We start from the raw sequence: 20,528 nt of genomic DNA on the forward strand, positions 1-20,528 counted from the left end.
TTAAGGCAACACATAGGAGGAAATGATGGTATAAGCAGGTGGAAGCACAAAGGATCCCGATAGGTCGACGTGAAATGGCTTAGCTGACCCCATATGCGAATATAAGATAATTAATTATTATTTTTGTTTGATCATTATGATTAAACAAATAAGTGTCAAATATTTTTTTTACACTGTATTCATGTATTACGATATATACATACTATGTTCATATGTAATGTATAACGAAGTTTGAATAAAACACTGAAATGGAGTTAAAAAACTTGCATCCGCATTTATAAGGCCAACAAGTATAAATTGCTATGATGAATAGGAGCGATCGATGTAGATTAGCAAATAACACTGAGCACGTAGAAACTAACTATACAATAAATCGAAATCCTGATTCTACTTTCGCATTACTGTCGCACCAATCAAGTATTTTATTGCATTGTATGCAACCACGAATGTTTTATAGAAAATGAAAGGTATGTTAAACAATTTAAAGTACATATTTGTATGATAGACAATATGTTCATAGAATCAGCGCATGTCGTAAGCTTTATCGTGCAGTGATGCGGGCGGTGTCGGTACAGCCTCACTGAACTTAGTTTGACCTCTAGTTACGAATGCTTCTCGAATAGATCACGCTTAGCATACTAAGTGCCAAATATATCCGCAAGTATCAAGGTTTAGTAAATGTACATTATATATGGGAGACTAAGTGATTAATAGGGCATTATTTATAATAATAATTAATAACCATCGAACTTCATAATTCATCGCAGTGTCTGGTTATTATCGATATTGATCATCAAATTACATAACAATCGCGTAACAACGAATATTGCAAATTGATATTTTTTTTTAAATATGTTGTAGTTAAAATAGGTAACAAAAATATTATGAGATTCGGACATCGTATTTAGTAATGTCATGTTATTTTAGCTATGCATGATGCGTCACACCCTAGACATTACAAAGTTTGATCTGCCTAACAAACATGCCATGGTTTGTCATGCTATAAAGAAGTTTTTCATAAAATTTGGGCAATTTGTCATTTTCATATTACCCTTTCATATTGGACATTTTTCAAACTAACTAGACTTTATTGATAATGCCTTATTAATGACTGGATCTATTACACACTTATTTACTACTTCAAAAAAATCATTTAAATTCTAAATACAACCTAACAATATAGATAAGGTAAATAAACGAATCTATCGATAGAAGCGCTTCGGTTAGCGCTTACATCAAAAAGAATCAGTGCATATCGCCATCACATTCTGTCTCGTGGACTCGTAAGCGATAACAATTTTTTTTATATTTTGTCAGGAGATGCAGGTTCTTTTCATCTTTCCTTAATATCTGTTAAGTAAGTGCCTACATTACTTGTAATTACGTACTAATTTAATTATAATAAAGATCTAATTAAAATGAATATTATTAAGTCAGGACAAGAAAATGAGAGATGTTAACGAGTAGTTACCATAAGAATATGGACTATAAGATTATTTATTAGGCAGTAGTGTTATTTAATAAATTACCTGTCTAGTTAAAAATTATACGAAGCCTCAATTCTTTTAAGATTAGATTACGATCCCTTTTATTGGAGAAATGTTACTACTCCGTACATGACTACTGTACTGATGATTAATATAAATAATTAAAAATGAATTTGACATATGTATATAATATTACTATGAAATTGACACTGTTTATTGCAGAATTTACTTATTATAATTTATTATTATTATTATAGTTTGGATGGTTGTAATATTCAGGTTAATGTAATGATTTTTGTATGTTTATCCCTTATTTCAGACACAATGTACATTGTTTTTTGAATAAATGACTAATGACTAATGACTATTATTATGTCTGTACTATAGATTACTTAATAGTTACCCCATACTCGCGTGAGTCGTCGATCTGACACTTTTTAATGCTGTGATTTGATATGGAGATTAATTGCATTCAAGTCGAGCACCGAGCTAAGTGTCATGTCGCCCCATGCGCATGTCTGCATCACGGTATTTGCAAAATGATCGTATCAGTTATCGGATTAAGTGATCATAATGTGCGAATTCACGTTTCATTTATAATCTCGCATTCATACATATTTGTAAACGTCCTTGTAACAATAAATTGTTACAGAGTAAGATAATATAGTGTATAAAGAGCGTAAGGACTGCATAGAAATCAATTTATGTACCTAGTCCTATGGTATATCTTTATATATATATCTTTATATTATATATACTATGGTATATCTCTTTTATTAGTCCTTATTTAAATTCTAAAATGGCCTCTCAATATTCTAAATTATGTTATATATATTATTAATAATTATTCTAATGCACGTAAATTTGGTACACAGAGAGGCTATGCCCAAGATTAACACAAAGTATATTTCAAGTTAAATCGTGCAAAAAAACCGCCGGTTATTGCTAGTATCGTAACAAAAATTCAAATAATTTATAATTGAGATTTGATTATTGTGTAGGTATAAATATCAATGTCTATGATATGATAAACGATAAGCAAACCAGTGATTAAATATAGTGTTAAATGCCATCAGCAGTCTTGCAAGCTGACATCTTACGAAAGCCACTCATCCATCGTCTACATTAAGTGTTTTTTTCGGTATAAGCAACAAGAGAAAGGCGGCCTTGAATTTAGAACAAAATAATATTTTATTTATTACTACGTACTAGTAGTTAAGTATTAATAATTAAATGAGCACCTACCTACAGCCTTTGTGAATTGCCATTTGAATGAGTAAGAAAGAATATGAGAATCAAGATAAAACATACATAAGATTTTAAGTTAGACCTTTAGGAATACAACTGTGAAAATAGCGTCTAATTTAGTGCAATGGTTTTTGTGTCATGATGGAACAAGCATTAAGAGGGACACAAAATTTCTTAAAAAAATATTGTTTTAGTTCCTATTATTACTGTTAAGACACCTCATATCAATATTAAATATATTCCATAATATAATAAATTGTATCTAGAGGATGTCTGTACATCATTACAATTTATTATAACAGATAAGAAGAATTGGAAATGGACATATTGAATTTACTGGGTACAGAGGAATAACACCTGAGTCCTCAGGAATGGCAACGTATGGGGGGTATCATGGGCGAAACAGTATACTCTGTTATGTTCATGGTACCGCTCATGTCTGTAGGCGACTGTTATCGGTTTCCATCAGGTGGACCGTCAGCTTGATTGCCATTCTAAGTTGTATAAAAAAAATCTAATATACTTATGGAAAGGGTCGGTTGACTTCTGATGGAAACCCTTCCGCATAAGTTGAGTTCTTCATGATTGAGATGATATTTATTTACAATGATGATAGAAGTAGAAATAAGAAGATTCGAAGAGTCGATAGCTAGATTTATGTACAATAAGAATTTACAAAAAATAAGTTGATATAAAACACACGACACGAGTAACAGGGGAAAAATGAAGAGATAAAAAACTGTATATCAAAAATATGTTTTTGTTATTAAGAAAATGATAAATGGACGCGCTGTACATGTATATACGTCGCATTAATACGAAATGTGGGTCAATTTACAACAATGAGACACTACTGTCTGTGCTACATACTTTTTATTCTTGCCCACATGAGTAAAGTCGCAGGCTGCAGCTAGTCCTAAAATATGATTAACGCTTGTTACATCTGCCTATGAACACTTTATGGTTAAGTCATATTATATCATAATAACAATAGCGTACTAATAATAATACATCAACAATGACCCAAAGAAGCGGCCGAGAAATGCACTCGACACCGCTGTAAACGATTGCGTGTAGTGTAACCATCCGCTTTTGCATTACGCAAGCATCAATCTCACTTACATACTTATTATCAAATAGACGTAACGAAGTGTAACAGTCAGTAACAATTCCTATCTAATTTCCAGGGCGTGATACCAATGTGCAGATGACGACGTCTCCGCGCTTCACTCGTGATATCATTTAAATTGATAATCCAATTGACATAAATTTTCCATGAGAAATGCGCATGATTAATTATTACATAAAATGTTTCTAATAGTTAAGCGATAGGTAACAATAAGTCTTGATATTAGGTATCATAGAATCTACATTGTAACAATCTAAGCAATACTGTTTAATATAAACTAATACTATTAAGTAATAATAAAGTTAACGAGCACTGTGACATTATATAGAAGCGATAAATAAATACTGTAGTTATATCGATAGGCATAACATATTATAAAATAAAGACTACTAAATAAAACTGTGTATTTAATTACACAAAATACAGACTGTGCAAAATACTAATTTTAGAAATTATCCTCTAGATTCTACCAATCGGCAATGTAGAATTTATTCCTACTAGGTTACATTGCTTATTGTTGGAACGAATGAAATTATTATTCAATGTTTAATATTAGTAGGTATATTATTAAAGATAAATTATAGTCAAATAATCATTTAGATTGCCATGTGGTTCCGGCACATAATAGGTCACCCCTTCCTGTCTCGTTCGTATCAAAAGAGGCGAGTAAGAACTAAATAGTTAAGGGAATGGCAGCAGCGTTCCTCTTTAAACGTCGCCAAAGCCTAACTGTGATTGTCAACCCACCTGCCAAGAATGGTAACTACTGCCAAAATCCCCCTTCTAGAGGAGGCCTATGTTCAGCAGTGGACAGTTAACGATGATGGGTCGTTTAAGTATTTAGGGTACACTGTTACCAACATTTTTTTCTTACGAATAAGAACGCTTTACTTGTATCTTTTTGTACTTTATGTTTTATACGTCGATAAATCAATATTATTTATGATTACTCGTATATCAAATGTGTCTGTACCTATCGAGCAGCAAGAATTCGATAATTATACTTAAGAACCGCGAAAATAATATATGCCTGTAAGTAACTTGAAATTACCACAGATTGCAAACAATTACCAAATACTTGTAGACTATTATCTGTAATCATAACTCAAACGTTTAGGATTTGATTAGATTTATTGACTTTGTTACATAATTATATTATCAATCGCTTGCCATGTCTCGTAGAGATTTATTATCAGAGAAAATAAATAGACAGGTTTAACAGCGCCATTGTCTTCCGTCTCATCGTCTATATATCTATATCTTTAAATACATCTTGTTTGAGAAAGTAACTACATAAGAATCGTATCAGTGGAAGCATTAAATCTTCTGAAATGAAATAGCTAAAAAATTAAGACGTTTATTGATTAATATTACTTATGTAGTGATGAACTCACTTTTTGTTTGTTTAATATGCAGCTTATTACTAGGTTCACCTCCTGACATGTTGTATTCTAATATGTTGGGGGGAAAATGAGCATGTCATGTGTTATATACATCAAACATGACTTTTTTTATGCAACTTATAATGGCAAACAAACTGACGGCTCATCTGATAGAAAGTGGTATCCGTCGCCTATAGACATAAGCAGTACCATGGACATAACAGGGTGTACTGTTTTGCCCTTGATACCCCCCATGCTTTGCCATTCCTGAGGACTCAGGTGTTATTCCTCTGTACCCTGTAAATTCACTGTCATATGACCGTAATGCTTATAGCTTGGAGAGAGGAGAAGTTGTTAGTAATGGGGTCGATAGTCCCCATCGCTAGCAATATACTCTTCACGGTTCCCCCGTTGAAACCATTGTGGTGGGGGGAAAGGGATTGTTAGTAATGGAGACTGAGAATCCCATTGCTAGCAATATACCCAACCAGGTCGACCTCCTCACGGTTCTCCCTGGAAACTATCATGGTTAATTCCTGATGAATTCATCATGATGGGCTAAATAACCTATTTTCATTCTCATCTATCACCCTTCACTGGTGTTCCGCCAGCATATCCCGTTAGCGTAGGCGGGGTTACCATACCATTTTCACCCATCAAAAAAAACCATTGTGGTTAATTATTACTGAATTCCCCAGCATGGGCCAAATGACCTGCCTTTATCCTCATCATTTCATCCTTCAATAGTGCCTCGCCAGCGTGTAGTGTACCGGTAGCGCAAATGAGGTTACCATTCAATCATTATCCACTATAAAATGCCTATGGCTACCCCATTAGTGATTATAGTTGTAAGCATATTTTTGACATAGCATTACAAAATGTACTAGAAACGACTTATGAAATTATTAAGTACGTATCCTATTAATATAACAAATGTGAAATTTTGTCGATGGATGGATAGTTAGATGTATGTTTGTTACTCTTTCATGCAAAATCTACTGAACGGATTAGAATGAAATTTGGCATACGAGTAGGTTATACCCAAATTTATTTATTAGTACATAGTATACTATATGTACCCACTAATTTAGTGATATATAAAATAAACTGTGATGAACATTGGCATGAAACAAAAGCAAATCATTATACAGACACTTTTTGTCCCCGGTTTGTCTAAAAATCAAATATACTTTATTATGCTATGTTTGTTTGACCTCTGTATTTACCGTCTGTGTTATGTCTCTTCCCAATCGACTCAAATATTATAATAATTCATAGTATAATTAAATAGTCTCTTATATATAATATACATTTAATATTAAATTTTATAGAAGAATTAATATCTCTTATTTATCTATGGATAAAATTTTAAAAGAGTATTAAGACGATCTTTTAAGAATTTTAAAATATATTTATTACCGTAAAATGTCAGCAATATTATTTAAGTAATAGAATAAATTTTGTATAAAATTAAATTTATATTTGTTAAATTAAAATTAACTTTGATGAAGGTAATTTAAATAGAAAATAACATTGCATATTTCACAAATTCATTTAATATAATAGCTTTGCGGAGAGCGTCCACAATTGATTGTCTCCGGCTGCATTGTGGATACCTTGACTTTTGTCCCGCACTCCACGGATCACAACCTGCCATAATAGTTGCCAATTATTCGCCAATGTCATGCTCTCATAGTTCAACACTAGTATAATTTAATTTCTAAACAATTTTGTAAATACGTGATTTCAAAATTCATACGTAATATTATAAATTTTTAATTTTATTTTGGATAAAATAGCGACTTCAGTCGTAATTGAATAAATATGGGAATAAACTTTTTCGATTACCAAACGAAAAATCAAAATTTGTTTTCGAAATGGTAAAAATACATGTAACCTATACAAAAAATATAGACCAATTGAGAACTTCCTTTAAAAAGTGAGCATGGTATCTGTTTTTACATTTTTTAAACGAACATGACAATGTCGTCGCTTTGTCTCGTCGGACACAATGGTATTTGTTTATTATTAAAGCAAAATTTGTATTCATATTTCATTAGTTTATTATCATGAAGAAAAAAGTTCGCATTGATAATTGAAGATTGTTTTTTTTTATGCAAATTAGAATTGTACTAATAAACGTAAATTTATTGTTAGAACTGTAATAATTCTATGCACTACAGAATAAGTTAACTTCCAGTTTAAGCCTTTTCATGCACCCCATCAGTCTACCTTACTTATGATATATATATTAAATAATTAAAATAAATACACAATTTTTTATACAATTTGCAATGGTAAACAAGTTGCATGTACCTGATAAATGTCTAATAATCCATTTCATTACTTTCTCGGCTATATTCTATTTCACCTGTCTAGTAAAATAAATCTAAATTATTATTATAATTAAAATTATATTAAGTTTAGATGTAAGGGAAGATCAAACACTAGCGCCCTTGTGTGCAATCGGAATGTCATGACATTTGTGACTGCAACGGATCAAGCATAGACCGTGCACCGCGCACGCCCTGCATTTATCTCACGACCTTCTGATCGACTCGCGCTGATGTCGTGAAATGTAAGGGTAAACTATTATTTTTTCAATACAAACCGCTTATTAAACATAATCTGATTGAAACTTTAGTTCAAGAGCGTCGCCTTTTGGAGTCTGTCTTTAATTACATCGTGAAATATTTTATTAGACGTAATGTCAAGTCAAATTATTATGTACCTTTAATAAACAATAAAAATAAATCTACAATGCTGAATATTGATTTGGTTCTTGATTATTACGACTGATAATATTAAGGTTAAATATGTTGTTACTAGCTATGTGTACAAAAAAATTGAGGTTTTCCCCGTACGCACTAATATCAGACAGGATACACCACATAGCTATGGAAGGTAGCTCAATTTTATTTACTTCATTTCGACTCACGTTTTCTTGGTCAAGATGTTCAGTTTCACTTTTAGAACACATTTTTAGAAGGATGCTAATATTTTCCACTTCTGTCTATGGATAATCTAGACACGTGGGAGCGTGTCCAGCCAAGTTCAAAGTAAAAGGTAAACTTTACGCTGCCTATCTTTAAATAAAAATTCTGTAAATAAATAAATAGATACCTACATTAGTGTAATATTTTACTTAAAATTTTCAGGCAATGATAATTCGATGCTCCACTCTCGTCATGCTTGATCATACTAACCTTCAACTCGGTATAGTAAGTTTTTACATATTACTCAACTCTTGTTTATTTACTGCATTGTTCGATGATTGAATATAATTATTTTATAGCCGTAAAATATCGCATAATATGAATATGCAGTCTGCCCGTGACCGAACTGCATTGCATAACGATTAATGCACTAGCCGGAGGGCCATACACTACAGAAAGGCTCTCAAGTTCCCACGGCCAAATGAATCCAATTCGGGTAACTTCGCCACCCACTTTCCATTTTGTGTTTGACATTTTAGGTTTTGTCAAATAATTTGACGAGCGTGATGGTGTAACAGTTTAACACAATCGTCGATTACGAGTTCGATCACAGAAACAATACAGACATTTGTCTTCATCATTATGTATGTGTTAAGTAACTGCTTTTTCTATTTCATATATGTATGTATGTATGTAACAATTGTTAGAAACCACAAATATGTTAAGCTCGTTTAATTTACGTTTTCCAATTAGATATATTATAAATGTATTTATATATTAATATTAATATATTATAAATGTATTTGGAAGACAATACGTATATTTATCAAATATCTATTTATTTAACCCATTATTAAAAAAATAAATTATATATATATATATTCGCACAACGGCCCAAATGAGAGGCTAAGTGCGGAAAACAGAGTCTTTCTTACATTACATTACATTACATTTATATATATATATATATATATATATATATATATATATATATATATATATATTATTCAATACCTGTAATATTAAATTTAATTTAATGCTTTTTTGTATGATCATACTTAATTTCAGACACAATGTACATTGTTTTTTGAATAAATGACTAATGACTATTGCATCAGAAACATAAAAATATACAATGACAAACAATTCAAATGAAGTACAGTAGCATAAAGTACATATTAAAATATATACATAAAGATAAAAATGGCAGTCTTATCGCTAGGGCAATCTCTTACAGACAACCTTTGGTTAAAGAAGAACAAATAGAAGAAGTAAAATTATCTAGTACCCACCAGTGTAGAAGCTCTGCTTTATATTCGATTTTATCTCATTTTTTTTTTATTGTAAGTATAAAATTTTGTTTATGCTCATTTATTATATAACTGGTATGAGATATTACCAATTCCAAAGTACACACTGTGAACTTTGAAATTTGCAACTTATTTATTATTATCATAGCCACGTTATACTTATAATATATGCCTAAGGCGCGGTGGATGAGCACGCGCAGGTGTGCAACTGGTGACATCTCCGTCGTGCAATGTTGTTGTCCTTAACATGCACCTCGACTTAGGATCCGATTAGATAATCGATATTAAATAACTAGTTATTATCTAATATTTAGCTCTTGGTGTCGTGGTATCATGTAAAACACATTTTGTGGCTTTTCATGTAACTAAGTTATGCGCAAAGATGTTAGGTTAAGGTTAGAAGTATTGAGAGAACACAAAGTCTTATTGAATGAATCGATACTTTTGACATTGAAGCACATCATGTTTAGTTCATTCATACATGTGTAACAAACATTTAAAATGTGTGAATGTCGACCGGTAAGATTATCGAAGTTATTTGGTTGCGAAATGATACCTATTGTGATGAGGAGCGCCGGCGCGGCGCGCGCGGCCGACCGGCTCCGGCACAGCTAGCAGGCACGTGTGGACGCGATACCAGCGCCCCCGCCCCGATCATGTTTGTCTCCTTTTCAATACTGACACAGAAGCCTTGACTTGTCCGTCACTCAACTTCGATGACTTATATTGTTATTCCAATATTGAATTCATAAATTCTTGCCATTGTAAAGCGGCTATTCTTCTATTGGACCGAATGAATAATACATAGATTAAAAACCTGCGAATCAATGCGTATTATCGCCCTTTATCGTCGAGATTTTCTAAACAAGAATTTATTATTATTCTCGTTCTCCATTTAAAACTTCCCCGGAATATATTTCTATTAACAATTATAATTATAAATTTTAATTTAATTAGTTGGTACGTGGTATTGTTGTGATGATATAGCATCAACAATTATTTGCGTACTTGTAATTTGCTATACCTGTATCAAGTTGGATGAAAACTTTATATACAAATTTAAGAAAATTGTAACGATTGTCAACTTTAAGTATCTACTAAGGGATTATTTATCGCATAACAATTATTTCTGCCTCACTGCTGTTTCTGATACCAAATAGATGTGCTAGCATAGCATAACTAACACCACCACATATTCCTCGATATGGAGTCATATCAATTAAGAAATTATCAACAAAGAAACAAAATTTATCGATATTAATTTCTTCGACATCAGATCCGCCATTAACTGACAACTGCTGAACATATGCTTCCCCCAAAAGAGGGATATTGCCAACAGTTATCACGCTTGGCAGGCGAACTGACAACCACAGTCAGAGTTTGGTGGTGTTTTAAGAGAGACGCTGCTGTCCATCCCTCGACCATCATAGTCGCCTATGGGAAAGGAATAATACGCTTTATGTATATTCGTTTAGATTTTAAAATGTTATACATAATATGTTACATAATGTTATAGATTTGATTGATCAATTACATCACTTCAAGAGCTCGATGTCCAAAATCAGAAACCTTCTATATACATACCTACGTACCGAATGTATATTCCTGTGTCACGAGATTATGTTGTTTGTCTGTTAATTAGTGTTTCCAACTATCGTACCAAAATAGAACGATACTGTATACGATAAGGCAGCTCGTGCAAAATATTTACACATCAATTAAGTTGGAAATATTTATCAGGTTAATGTAGGTACCAATCGTATTTTATAATTAGTTTTTATACTAAATATAGATGTCATTGTTGATTCATATCTTTCATTGCTATGGAGACTAATCTGTTGGTTTATAACTGTATGTTGTTTACTTATTTGTTTTCCAACAGTGGTGATAAAATGTCACTAACTGCGAGGTTTGATTACCTTTTATACCTATATTTGTATTTTATCTCCATGTAGGTATATAAAGAAGAATAAAAGTTATTTTACAATAATTATTTCAAGCAATAATATTTGCTTCCAATAAGTGCATAAAGGCAAAATTATTCCAAGCGAACGAATACTTATTCTTTTCCAAGTTCCTTCCGTCCAATTCTCCGTGGTTCTACATTCTAGCTCTTATACTATATTGTTGAATTAATCAAAATTTAAATAGGTATCTCTCATACTTTGTAGCTATTAGTCTTATACTTTGACTTTATATTCGAGTTCAACTGTGAATAATAGAATAATAATGAAGAGAATATTTTGAACGTAAATACGAGTACGTTATAGTGCGTCTATGAATGTTTACTAGGTAGTAAACATTATATTATTGAAACCTATCCATTAATTAAACTAAACCGTTTATTGAATAAATCAATACACTTAAGTAAATAGACAGAAAAAAACACCTAAAACGCGATAATTTATACATTAATTCACAGTTGGACAATTAGTGCCGCATTCTGCTGCATTCATTATAGTTTGTTTGGTATTAGTAATTAGTTGTGGAGAATGTGCCAAGGTGAAGCGATTTATTTCACACTGACTCATCTCGGGGCGTGGGTGGTACAATGCCTTCTATTGTCAGATGGATTAAGGCAGGTGCAGTTTGTAATTTTGGCGCCTACTTACTTCAATACTGTAGTGATTCATTAAATAGGATATAAATAAATAATGCGTAATTTGCATTAAACTGTTAGCGTCTTTAAGCATTTTCCAAAGCATGTAGCGGGATATTCATCAATTCTAAGTGCATTCTAATAATTCTTTTTTCCATCCAATGTTTTATGTTTTGCCATAGCTCATTATGATATCCTTTGAATTTATCGTCATTATTTTATGTAGAAGAGTAAAATGTATACAGTTCTATGAAGACCCTTTTATTTTCCATAATGATATCGTGACCTTACATGGTACGACGATATCATGGACGTACACTGAATTTTTTATTAAAATATCAAAAGTTTTTCTTCTTTCGGAGTCACTGCATGCCTTTCTTTATGAGTTTCTATTTTTGTTTTATACCTATAATGATTTAGTAATTAATATAAATTTGTTTACGTATTAAAAAATCATGCATAATATACATTTTTTTTTTATTTTTTTTTATACAACTTAGAATGGCAAACAAGCTGACGGCCCACCTGATGGAAAGTGGTAACCGTCGCCTATAGACATGAGCAGTACCGTGGACATAACAGAGTATACTGTTTCGCCCATAATACCCCCCATGTGTTGCCATTCCTGAGAACTCAGGTGTTACTCCTCTGTACCCAGTAAATTCACGCCATATCCCACCCTTCAAACCGAAACACAGCCATGCAAACACAATTGCTTCACGGTTGAAACACGAATAGGACAGAGGTACCCAAGCAATCGACTTCTGTACAGAGTCTCCCTCTGGTACATACATACATAGACATCCCTATAAATCCAGACTATAAGCTGATTGTGGAAAATCGTATGACTTTCTTTAATTTGATCGACGTGTTAAATCCTAATGAATTTTAATACCATTTCTTTTGACAACTTATCTATCTATACTATGATGGTAAATACATATTCATTCATTATATATTTCGTATACATATACAATATATATATGTATATGTATACAACATACTAATATTTTTATTTTTCTAAATGTCACGGCTATGTCTCTACTTAGGTCCATTCTGAAACTAACTGACTCTAATGACTTTATTGATTTGTCAAGGATTATTTTAAATCTCTAGAGTAGGTAATATGCATAAAGCGTAACATATTATTACTGAAACCTCAGCAATATCTACGTGTTTTTATAATATATTATAAATATAATATAAAAAATATAATGCTACTTAGAAAATCTTTTATTTTCATATCTAATATATTTCTGATATTGTAACCTGTGTATTCTGAGACATACGAGTAGATTAAGAATAGTATAATAGTAGAGATCTTAGTGCCTTATTTAAAACTAAATTCATCTTTAAAAAAGTTATAACAAGTTTTTCAAAAGAATGTATTCTATCCAATTTTAAAATATCATCATGCGTATAATCCTTTTACTAATAATTATATAGATAAAATATACATAGCGACTTTGGGACGGTAACCTTACGACCCATGCACTCGCAACCTACGAGTATATATCTCTCTCGATTCTAATGACTAATGATAATCATATATTTCGTTTAATTAATTAACTACATAAATAACTATGATATAATACTTATTGAATATTACTAAAACTATTAAGGAATACTTACTATTTTACGCTCAAAATATGCAAGTCTCAAAATATAAAATTTTTGTAATTGTTGAATATATACATCAGGTGGTCTGCCATGAAATGAAATTCCGAATTTTCGGGCTCAATTTCGTGTTTTTGTTCGTACCGAAATCGACCCAGTAAATGGAGCTTAACATTTCGTTCATCATAAATCCTATCCTAATAGTCCAGAGGAACAATATTATAACATTTTAAAAAATTTAAACGGCATTTATTATGTTATTTTAACATCAAATTTCTGTTTCGTTTGTCCTCGAAATTTCGAAATATATTTCATGGTAGGCCCTCAGAGGTAAGGTATTTATGGAAACAAGAAGCGAGTTTTGTGGTGTCTGCCTACAACATTGGTTATTGATTGTATTTTCAATAATAATAATAATAATCCTCTACCAATGTGTAACATTCCTTAATCTTAGTCCTAATGCGTATAATAATGATTTTCATTTTAATCAGTACAGTAATTATATACTCACTTTCACAATACAGTACTGTGTAATTACATAGCAACCAATCCAAAGTGAAAATGCAATTATACTATTATTTCTTTGTATTACATTACTGTACATTACAGTACATTTATACTTAACATTGGCATAAATTCTACAAATACGAATATTATAAATTTACTCTCGCTTTAATGAAATGGGTATCATAATAGATATCTTATAACAACTGAGTTTGTTCAATTGGCTCATCTTGATAAATTCATCACGAATTAATAATGACGGATTTCAGGGAGAACCACATTTTTTTCATTTGCAACTTAGAATGGTAAACAAGCTGACGGCCCACCTGATGGAAAGTGGTAACCGTCGCCTCTATCAGTATTATATTATCTCTGCCTCTATCTATATGAGCAGGACCATGGGCATAACAGAGTATACTAATTCGACTATGATACCCCTCATATATTCATTCCTGAGAACTTAGGTGTTATTCCTCTGTACCGTGTAAATTCACTGCAATATTGCCCTTCAAACCGAAACACAGCTATGCAAACACAACTGCTTCACGATAGAAACACGAATGGGACAGAGGTACCCAAGCAAACGACTTTTATACAAAGTCACCCCCTGGCAAACATGAAGGTTGACTGAGCAAAAGTTCACTCATTTATTACTTATTTACTGCTACTATTAGCCAAAAATTTTCCATTAGTTGGTTATGTACTAAATACATTACACTTAATAACGTTTAACTGGACTTAGATTGATTGTAGCATAGATTGAGTAATCTGCAAATGCTCTACATTTAGAGATTATTTTAATTGATTGATACCACACACAGTAGGTAACTGTGTATTTTACGTATATAAGTTATAATATGATATTTGCTACTTATCTAAGTCGGTAAATAATAAACATGTAATAATCGGCAATCACCAAAAATATTCCTACAACTGAACAAACATTATATAATGTATTAAAACAGCTATAAATTATTAAATTTTTAAAGTACTGTAGTAAAATACGAATATAACTACTTTAAAACTATTTTTATTTTTAACCCAAAATGAATTTCTATTTTAAATAAATGACGTTAATCTCTCTCCTCTCTTTTCATTGAAGAGTTTTCTCTTATTGGTGCAACTAGTTCATGCATTCTCTTACAACCAGCTCTATTTCAGGCCATATTTTTGACCTCCCTATACGACATGACACATAGTGATTCTTTTATCTGTTCTGTGTAGTTATTTCTCGGTCTTTTCCCTCCTCATTTGCTCTCTATTTTTCCTTCTAGTATGCTTTTTAAATGTGGCCGCCGTGTAGTCCCGGCATAGAATAGGCCACCTTTTCCTTTTCTGCGGGTGTCGTTAGAGTCTACTAAGGGCGAGGGATGGGCAACAGTGTCCTTCTTGAAACATCTCAAAAAGCCTTACTGCGGTTACCAAACCGCCTGCTAAACGTGGTAACTACAGATGGGCAAAGCACCGGGTTTAAACCCGGTGCTTTGGTAAAAACCCAATAAACACCCATAAACTCCCATAATCACCCAAAAAAATAGGTTTTTACGTATTTTTTTGAAAATATGTAAGTAATACCAATAAATTATTTTTATAAATTGTATTGATCAATTCTACAATATTAAATAAAACGTTAACTAATAATATTTCAGGAAATTTTAAAAATCTATATATAATAAAATGAAAGTAATTAATTTTCAGTGTTTTCATGTTGCAGTTGATCAACATGTTGGCCTTTTGCTTCCCGTAGATACTTTAAAATTTCTTCATAACACCTCGTTCGCACACATGGCCGTATATATTTAAATTCTTGAGCCACTAACAGTCCGAAATACTCATTTCTTTTATCCTCTTCTCCATAAATTAAGCATTTAGAACAGTTTGTTTCTTCTTTCAGTAAATTTTCTTTTACTTTATCCTCGTTTTTTTCTTTGTTGCGACGACGCTGGGTAAATCATCTGGACACTGGGTCTCACTATCGCCAAATATATTTGGAGATCGGCTTCGGCTACGGCTTGGCAGACATTTTTTTCTTTCTACAATTTTAAATTAAATTTATTAGAATAAATGCTTCGAACACACGCGATCTAAGTACCTTTTGTGTTTATTATACCTTACCTACCTAGGTATAAAAAGAGTACTTACGTAGATTTTCTTTTATTAACTGTTTTATACGAAGATCTTGATCTCTCAAATTAGCATCCATTTTACTTCCAGTGATTATCAACTAAATTAATAATCCACAAAGTATTAAATAACGTTTTTATGAAATATTTAGCACAAAAACAATACCCTTTAAATATCGATCGTCAGTAACTGTGGCTGACTTACCTATATTCTAGCAAGCAGGACTGCCAGATGTGAAGGGGAAATCCCCAATAAATTGTTGCATGTGACTGATGATGTGAGCATGTTCGTTTCATAATAAAAATGTTGCCAGGTAACCAAAAAGTCGTATGTTTTTGTGCGAATTACGATCATAATCTTTACGATCGTACATTAAAAAATAGACAAATAATAGTATGAGTACGATTTAAATCGTATATCTGTCAACCCTGCTAGCAAGACAGCGACAAAATCACGTTGCATAACAATGTAGCCCAAGCTTATATCTTATGAAATATACGGAAGAGATACGGACTTAGAAAAAACAGAAATGTTGTTCTTTGTGGAAGTCATTGATGAAATTCTATGTATTTTAGCCCGCAAACTTTCTTCAAACAAAAACAGCGCCATCTAGTATCGAGTTCTGTAATTATCTCTTTGTTTATGGATTTGAAGTAAGACCGCCACGCATGCAATACATTATGACTGGGGATTCCCCTATTCGTCGACGCTGAATATGAGGCGACGACAATCACTGTCAAACGTGTTCACTATTACTCTGACTCTGGTAACGTGACTTCCTGGTAACGTGTTAGGTAGGAAAAGCAGTAAAAAAGTGCATATTAAGGGAGCAGATTTGAAATAATATTTATACTTAACAAGAAATAATTAAAGGTAAGTGGATTTTTGAATGATACAATTATATCATGATCACTTAACAATTTTAACTTAAAATTAGATGTATTATTACAAGCTTTTATTTAGCTTGCGTTATGTAAATAAAAGTATGTAGGTATGTTCGTATGTTGATGCAATTATCCTCAATCCTCAACCGACTGGGATAAAATTTTCCATACACGTTTATTTTGGATGATAGTGCATAGTTAGCTGAGAGTCGTCATTGGATAATAATGGTGGATAGCCTAAGATGTGTACTAGATATTTATTTTTAACATAATATGCGTAAGTACCTAATCGAATTAAAGAAGTTGCTGAGAAAAATACAGAACAATACGATAATAAACTAGCGTCTGCGTTTAATCCTCTGAGGAGATGTAATTTTACAAAGGTTTTTTGTATTTATTTTATTATTTTTTTAATAAATTTATTGTAAATAACAAGAAATAATCATTGTAAAAAAATAGGCACTCTATTGTTGAATTTTCGTCAGACCAACTAATCATCGTTCATTTTTTTAGGTTCAATGGGGAGACCTAAAGATTTACGCATATGGGAGCACTACCGTACTTTACCAAACAAGTCTGTTTCTTGCAAGCTTTGTAATAAGGTCTACAAATTCAGTAATGCTGCCAAAATGCTTCAACATCTTATCACTTGTCCAAAATCTCCAGAAACATTAAAAGACTCTATGAAACTTATAAAAGATAGCTCGTCCAAAACCAAAATGTCTGGACTGTCAGAGATAGAGACAAATGATTCTTTTATAAGCCCCTCGTCGTCTGCTAACACTACAATAAATGCTGAGTTTCAAGACACCGATGATCATATAAAAACAGAATTAGCGAGAGCTATATTTGTAACAGGGACGCCATTATCGATGGTGCAACATCCTTTATGGATACAATTTTTCGAAAAATTGCAACCAAAATTTAAAATACCTTCACGTAAAGCTTTAGCGACAAAATACTTAGATAAAATATATAGAGAAATGCGTTTTGAGTTAAATGAGGAACTAAATGCTTGTAGTTACTTACACCTTCAGTGCGATGGCTGGTCTAATTTAAGAAATGAAGGAATAATAAACTTTCTTATATCAAAACCTCAACCTGCATACGTTAAAAGTTTGAATACAGAAAGTAATCCTCACACTAGTGAATACCTTAGCCAAGAAGTTGAAAAAGTAATGAAAGTGTATGGAGCAAATAAGTTTCTTGTACTTATTGGCGATAACGCTAGAAATATACAAAAGGCATTCGAATTAACAAAACTCAAATATCCACATGTTGTTCCTCTCGGTTGCTGTGCACATATCCTTAACTTGTTGTGCCAAGATATTGTAAAGATACAAGAAGTAACTGTGTTTATTATGCAAGCCATAAATATAATAAAAACTGTTAAAAGGAGTCAACGATTAAGTTCCTTGTTGATAAAATCAAGGCAGGGTGAAGATTCTACACAAACACTAAAATTGCCTTGTGCTACAAGATGGGGAAGTCATGTTACTTCGTTAAAAAGTTTGAAAGCAAATAAGATAGCTTTGCAAATATTAACAGTTAGAGAAGATGTGGTAATTTCAAGAGATATTAAAGATTTAATTCTAAGTGATGATTTCTGGACGAAGACAGGGGAATGTATAAGTATTTTGGAACCAGTCACTGAAAGCATATTTTACTTAGAGAGCGACCAGAATCGTTTGCATCGCACATACATTACATTTAGAGATGTACAAGCTAAGATACGTTTTGCATTAAATGAGATTTCGACATTGAGCGAAGAAAGCAAACAGCAGATTCTAACATCAGTATCTTCAAGATGCAATATGGCAATGAGGCCAATACATTTTGCAGCATATATTCTAGACCCCAGGACTCTAGGAGTCGAACTTACTCAAGAGGAAGAACTTAAGGGTATGGAGTTTATCTACAATTTAAGCCAACACTTAAGTTTGTCAAATGTAATGGCAGATTTGGCGTGTTATAAAGCTAAAGAAAACTTTTGGGCCAGAGGATTTGTATGGAGCTCATTAGATAGCATTGAGCCCCTAATATGGTGGAAAGGTATTTGTGGTTCCACTGAGTTAAGCAAAGTAGCGATTCGTATTCTATCAGCTCCCTGTACTTCGGCAGCCACTGAGCGTTCCTTTAGTATCCAAGGCTACATACATAATAACAAAAGAAATCGACTTACAACTGAAAGAACTGAAAAAATTTCATTCATTTGTTATAACTGGAATCTAAAACATAAAGCTGAATGCGAGGACATTCAGTTTAATGAAGAAAATACCTTAGAAGCTTTCATTGAGCAAGTAAATGAACATAACAGTTTAGACGAAATAGAGCCTATCGAACCTATACAATTCATCGCTTGTAATAACTCTGAATCTGACAGTGATTGACTGTAGTTTTACATTTTACTTTCATCTCTTTCTTAATAAACTCAAAATCAAATTAAAAGTTTTTTATTCTGTAGGCTGCATAATAATATTGTCTATGTCCAGTATAGTGGACGTCTTGCGGCTGAGATGACGATGATGAAGTACAAAATCATAAACACCCAAAAATTTGGGTGTTTATGGGGTTTAAACCCAATAAACCCAAAACACCCGGTTTTTACCCACCAGACTTTAAACCCACCCAGGTGGATTGCCCATCTCTAGTGGTAACTACTGGCAAAACTCCCCTTATGGGGAAGATGTATGCTCAGCAGTGGACAGTTAACGGCTGAAATAATAATAATACTTTTTTTTAAATTGTCATGTTATATAAGGTGGCACAGCATTTTGCCTCATCTCTGTTGATTTTATTAATATTCTTTTAGCAGAAAACTGCTATAAAAATAGTGTTTCAGTACGGTGACGAAATGAGAATTAGTAATGTAATTACAAAATTACATGCTTGTCTTGTTTTTCTTTATAAAATGAAACGGGGCAAATTTAAACGGTTACGTTGCATATTATGTTTAATAATGTTTAACCATCACTGCAACAGGTAGGTAATCAAAGTCCACATGAATAGGTGGTCATTAAAGATAGAAACGTTGTTGTGTCTACGACATAGGAATTACAAAATTAGGTAACATAGACTACCTATGATGGACTGTAATATAATTGAAAAATTACACAATTACAGCAGCTTAGATCATATAGATCTCTTTCTATATAATTTAATCAGATAAATTGACGTTTGGCATTAAATTTTGTAATAAGTATATAAGACTTAAATCAAAACAAAGGCGTCATATTAATGTCGTAAATATTTTAACTAATATGAAGATACTCTATCTATATAATGTAATAACACAAATAGCTAAGCAT

The 20,528-nt window shown here is 32.2% G+C and overlaps 2 protein-coding genes across 2 annotated transcripts in view; both read left to right on the forward strand.

Moving 5' to 3' along the window:
- LOC113518285 (uncharacterized) overlaps positions 1 to 20,528 on the forward strand; it is a 94,890-nt gene that overhangs the window by 29,133 nt on the left and 45,229 nt on the right. The gene's annotated exons all lie outside the window — the stretch shown is intronic.
- On the forward strand, positions 16,398 to 19,868 carry LOC128202129 (uncharacterized). The gene is made up of 2 exons (XM_052901312.1): positions 16,398 to 17,209; positions 17,734 to 19,868. Exon 2 carries the CDS (start codon positions 17,739 to 17,741, stop codon positions 19,608 to 19,610), a length of 1,872 nt encoding a protein of 623 aa, XP_052757272.1. The 5' UTR covers positions 16,398 to 17,209; positions 17,734 to 17,738; the 3' UTR covers positions 19,611 to 19,868.

This window comes from Galleria mellonella, unplaced genomic scaffold, assembly GCF_026898425.1.
Source record: "Galleria mellonella isolate WM207_F2 unplaced genomic scaffold, CSIRO_AGI_GalMel_v1 utg132, whole genome shotgun sequence".
NCBI lineage: Eukaryota > Metazoa > Arthropoda > Insecta > Lepidoptera > Pyralidae > Galleria > Galleria mellonella.

What these genes read in the sequence shown, in the direction of transcription:
- LOC128202129 (XM_052901312.1), top strand. Translation starts at nt 17,739, where the DNA reads ATGGGGAGACCTAAAGATTTACGCATATGGGAGCACTACCGTACTTTA.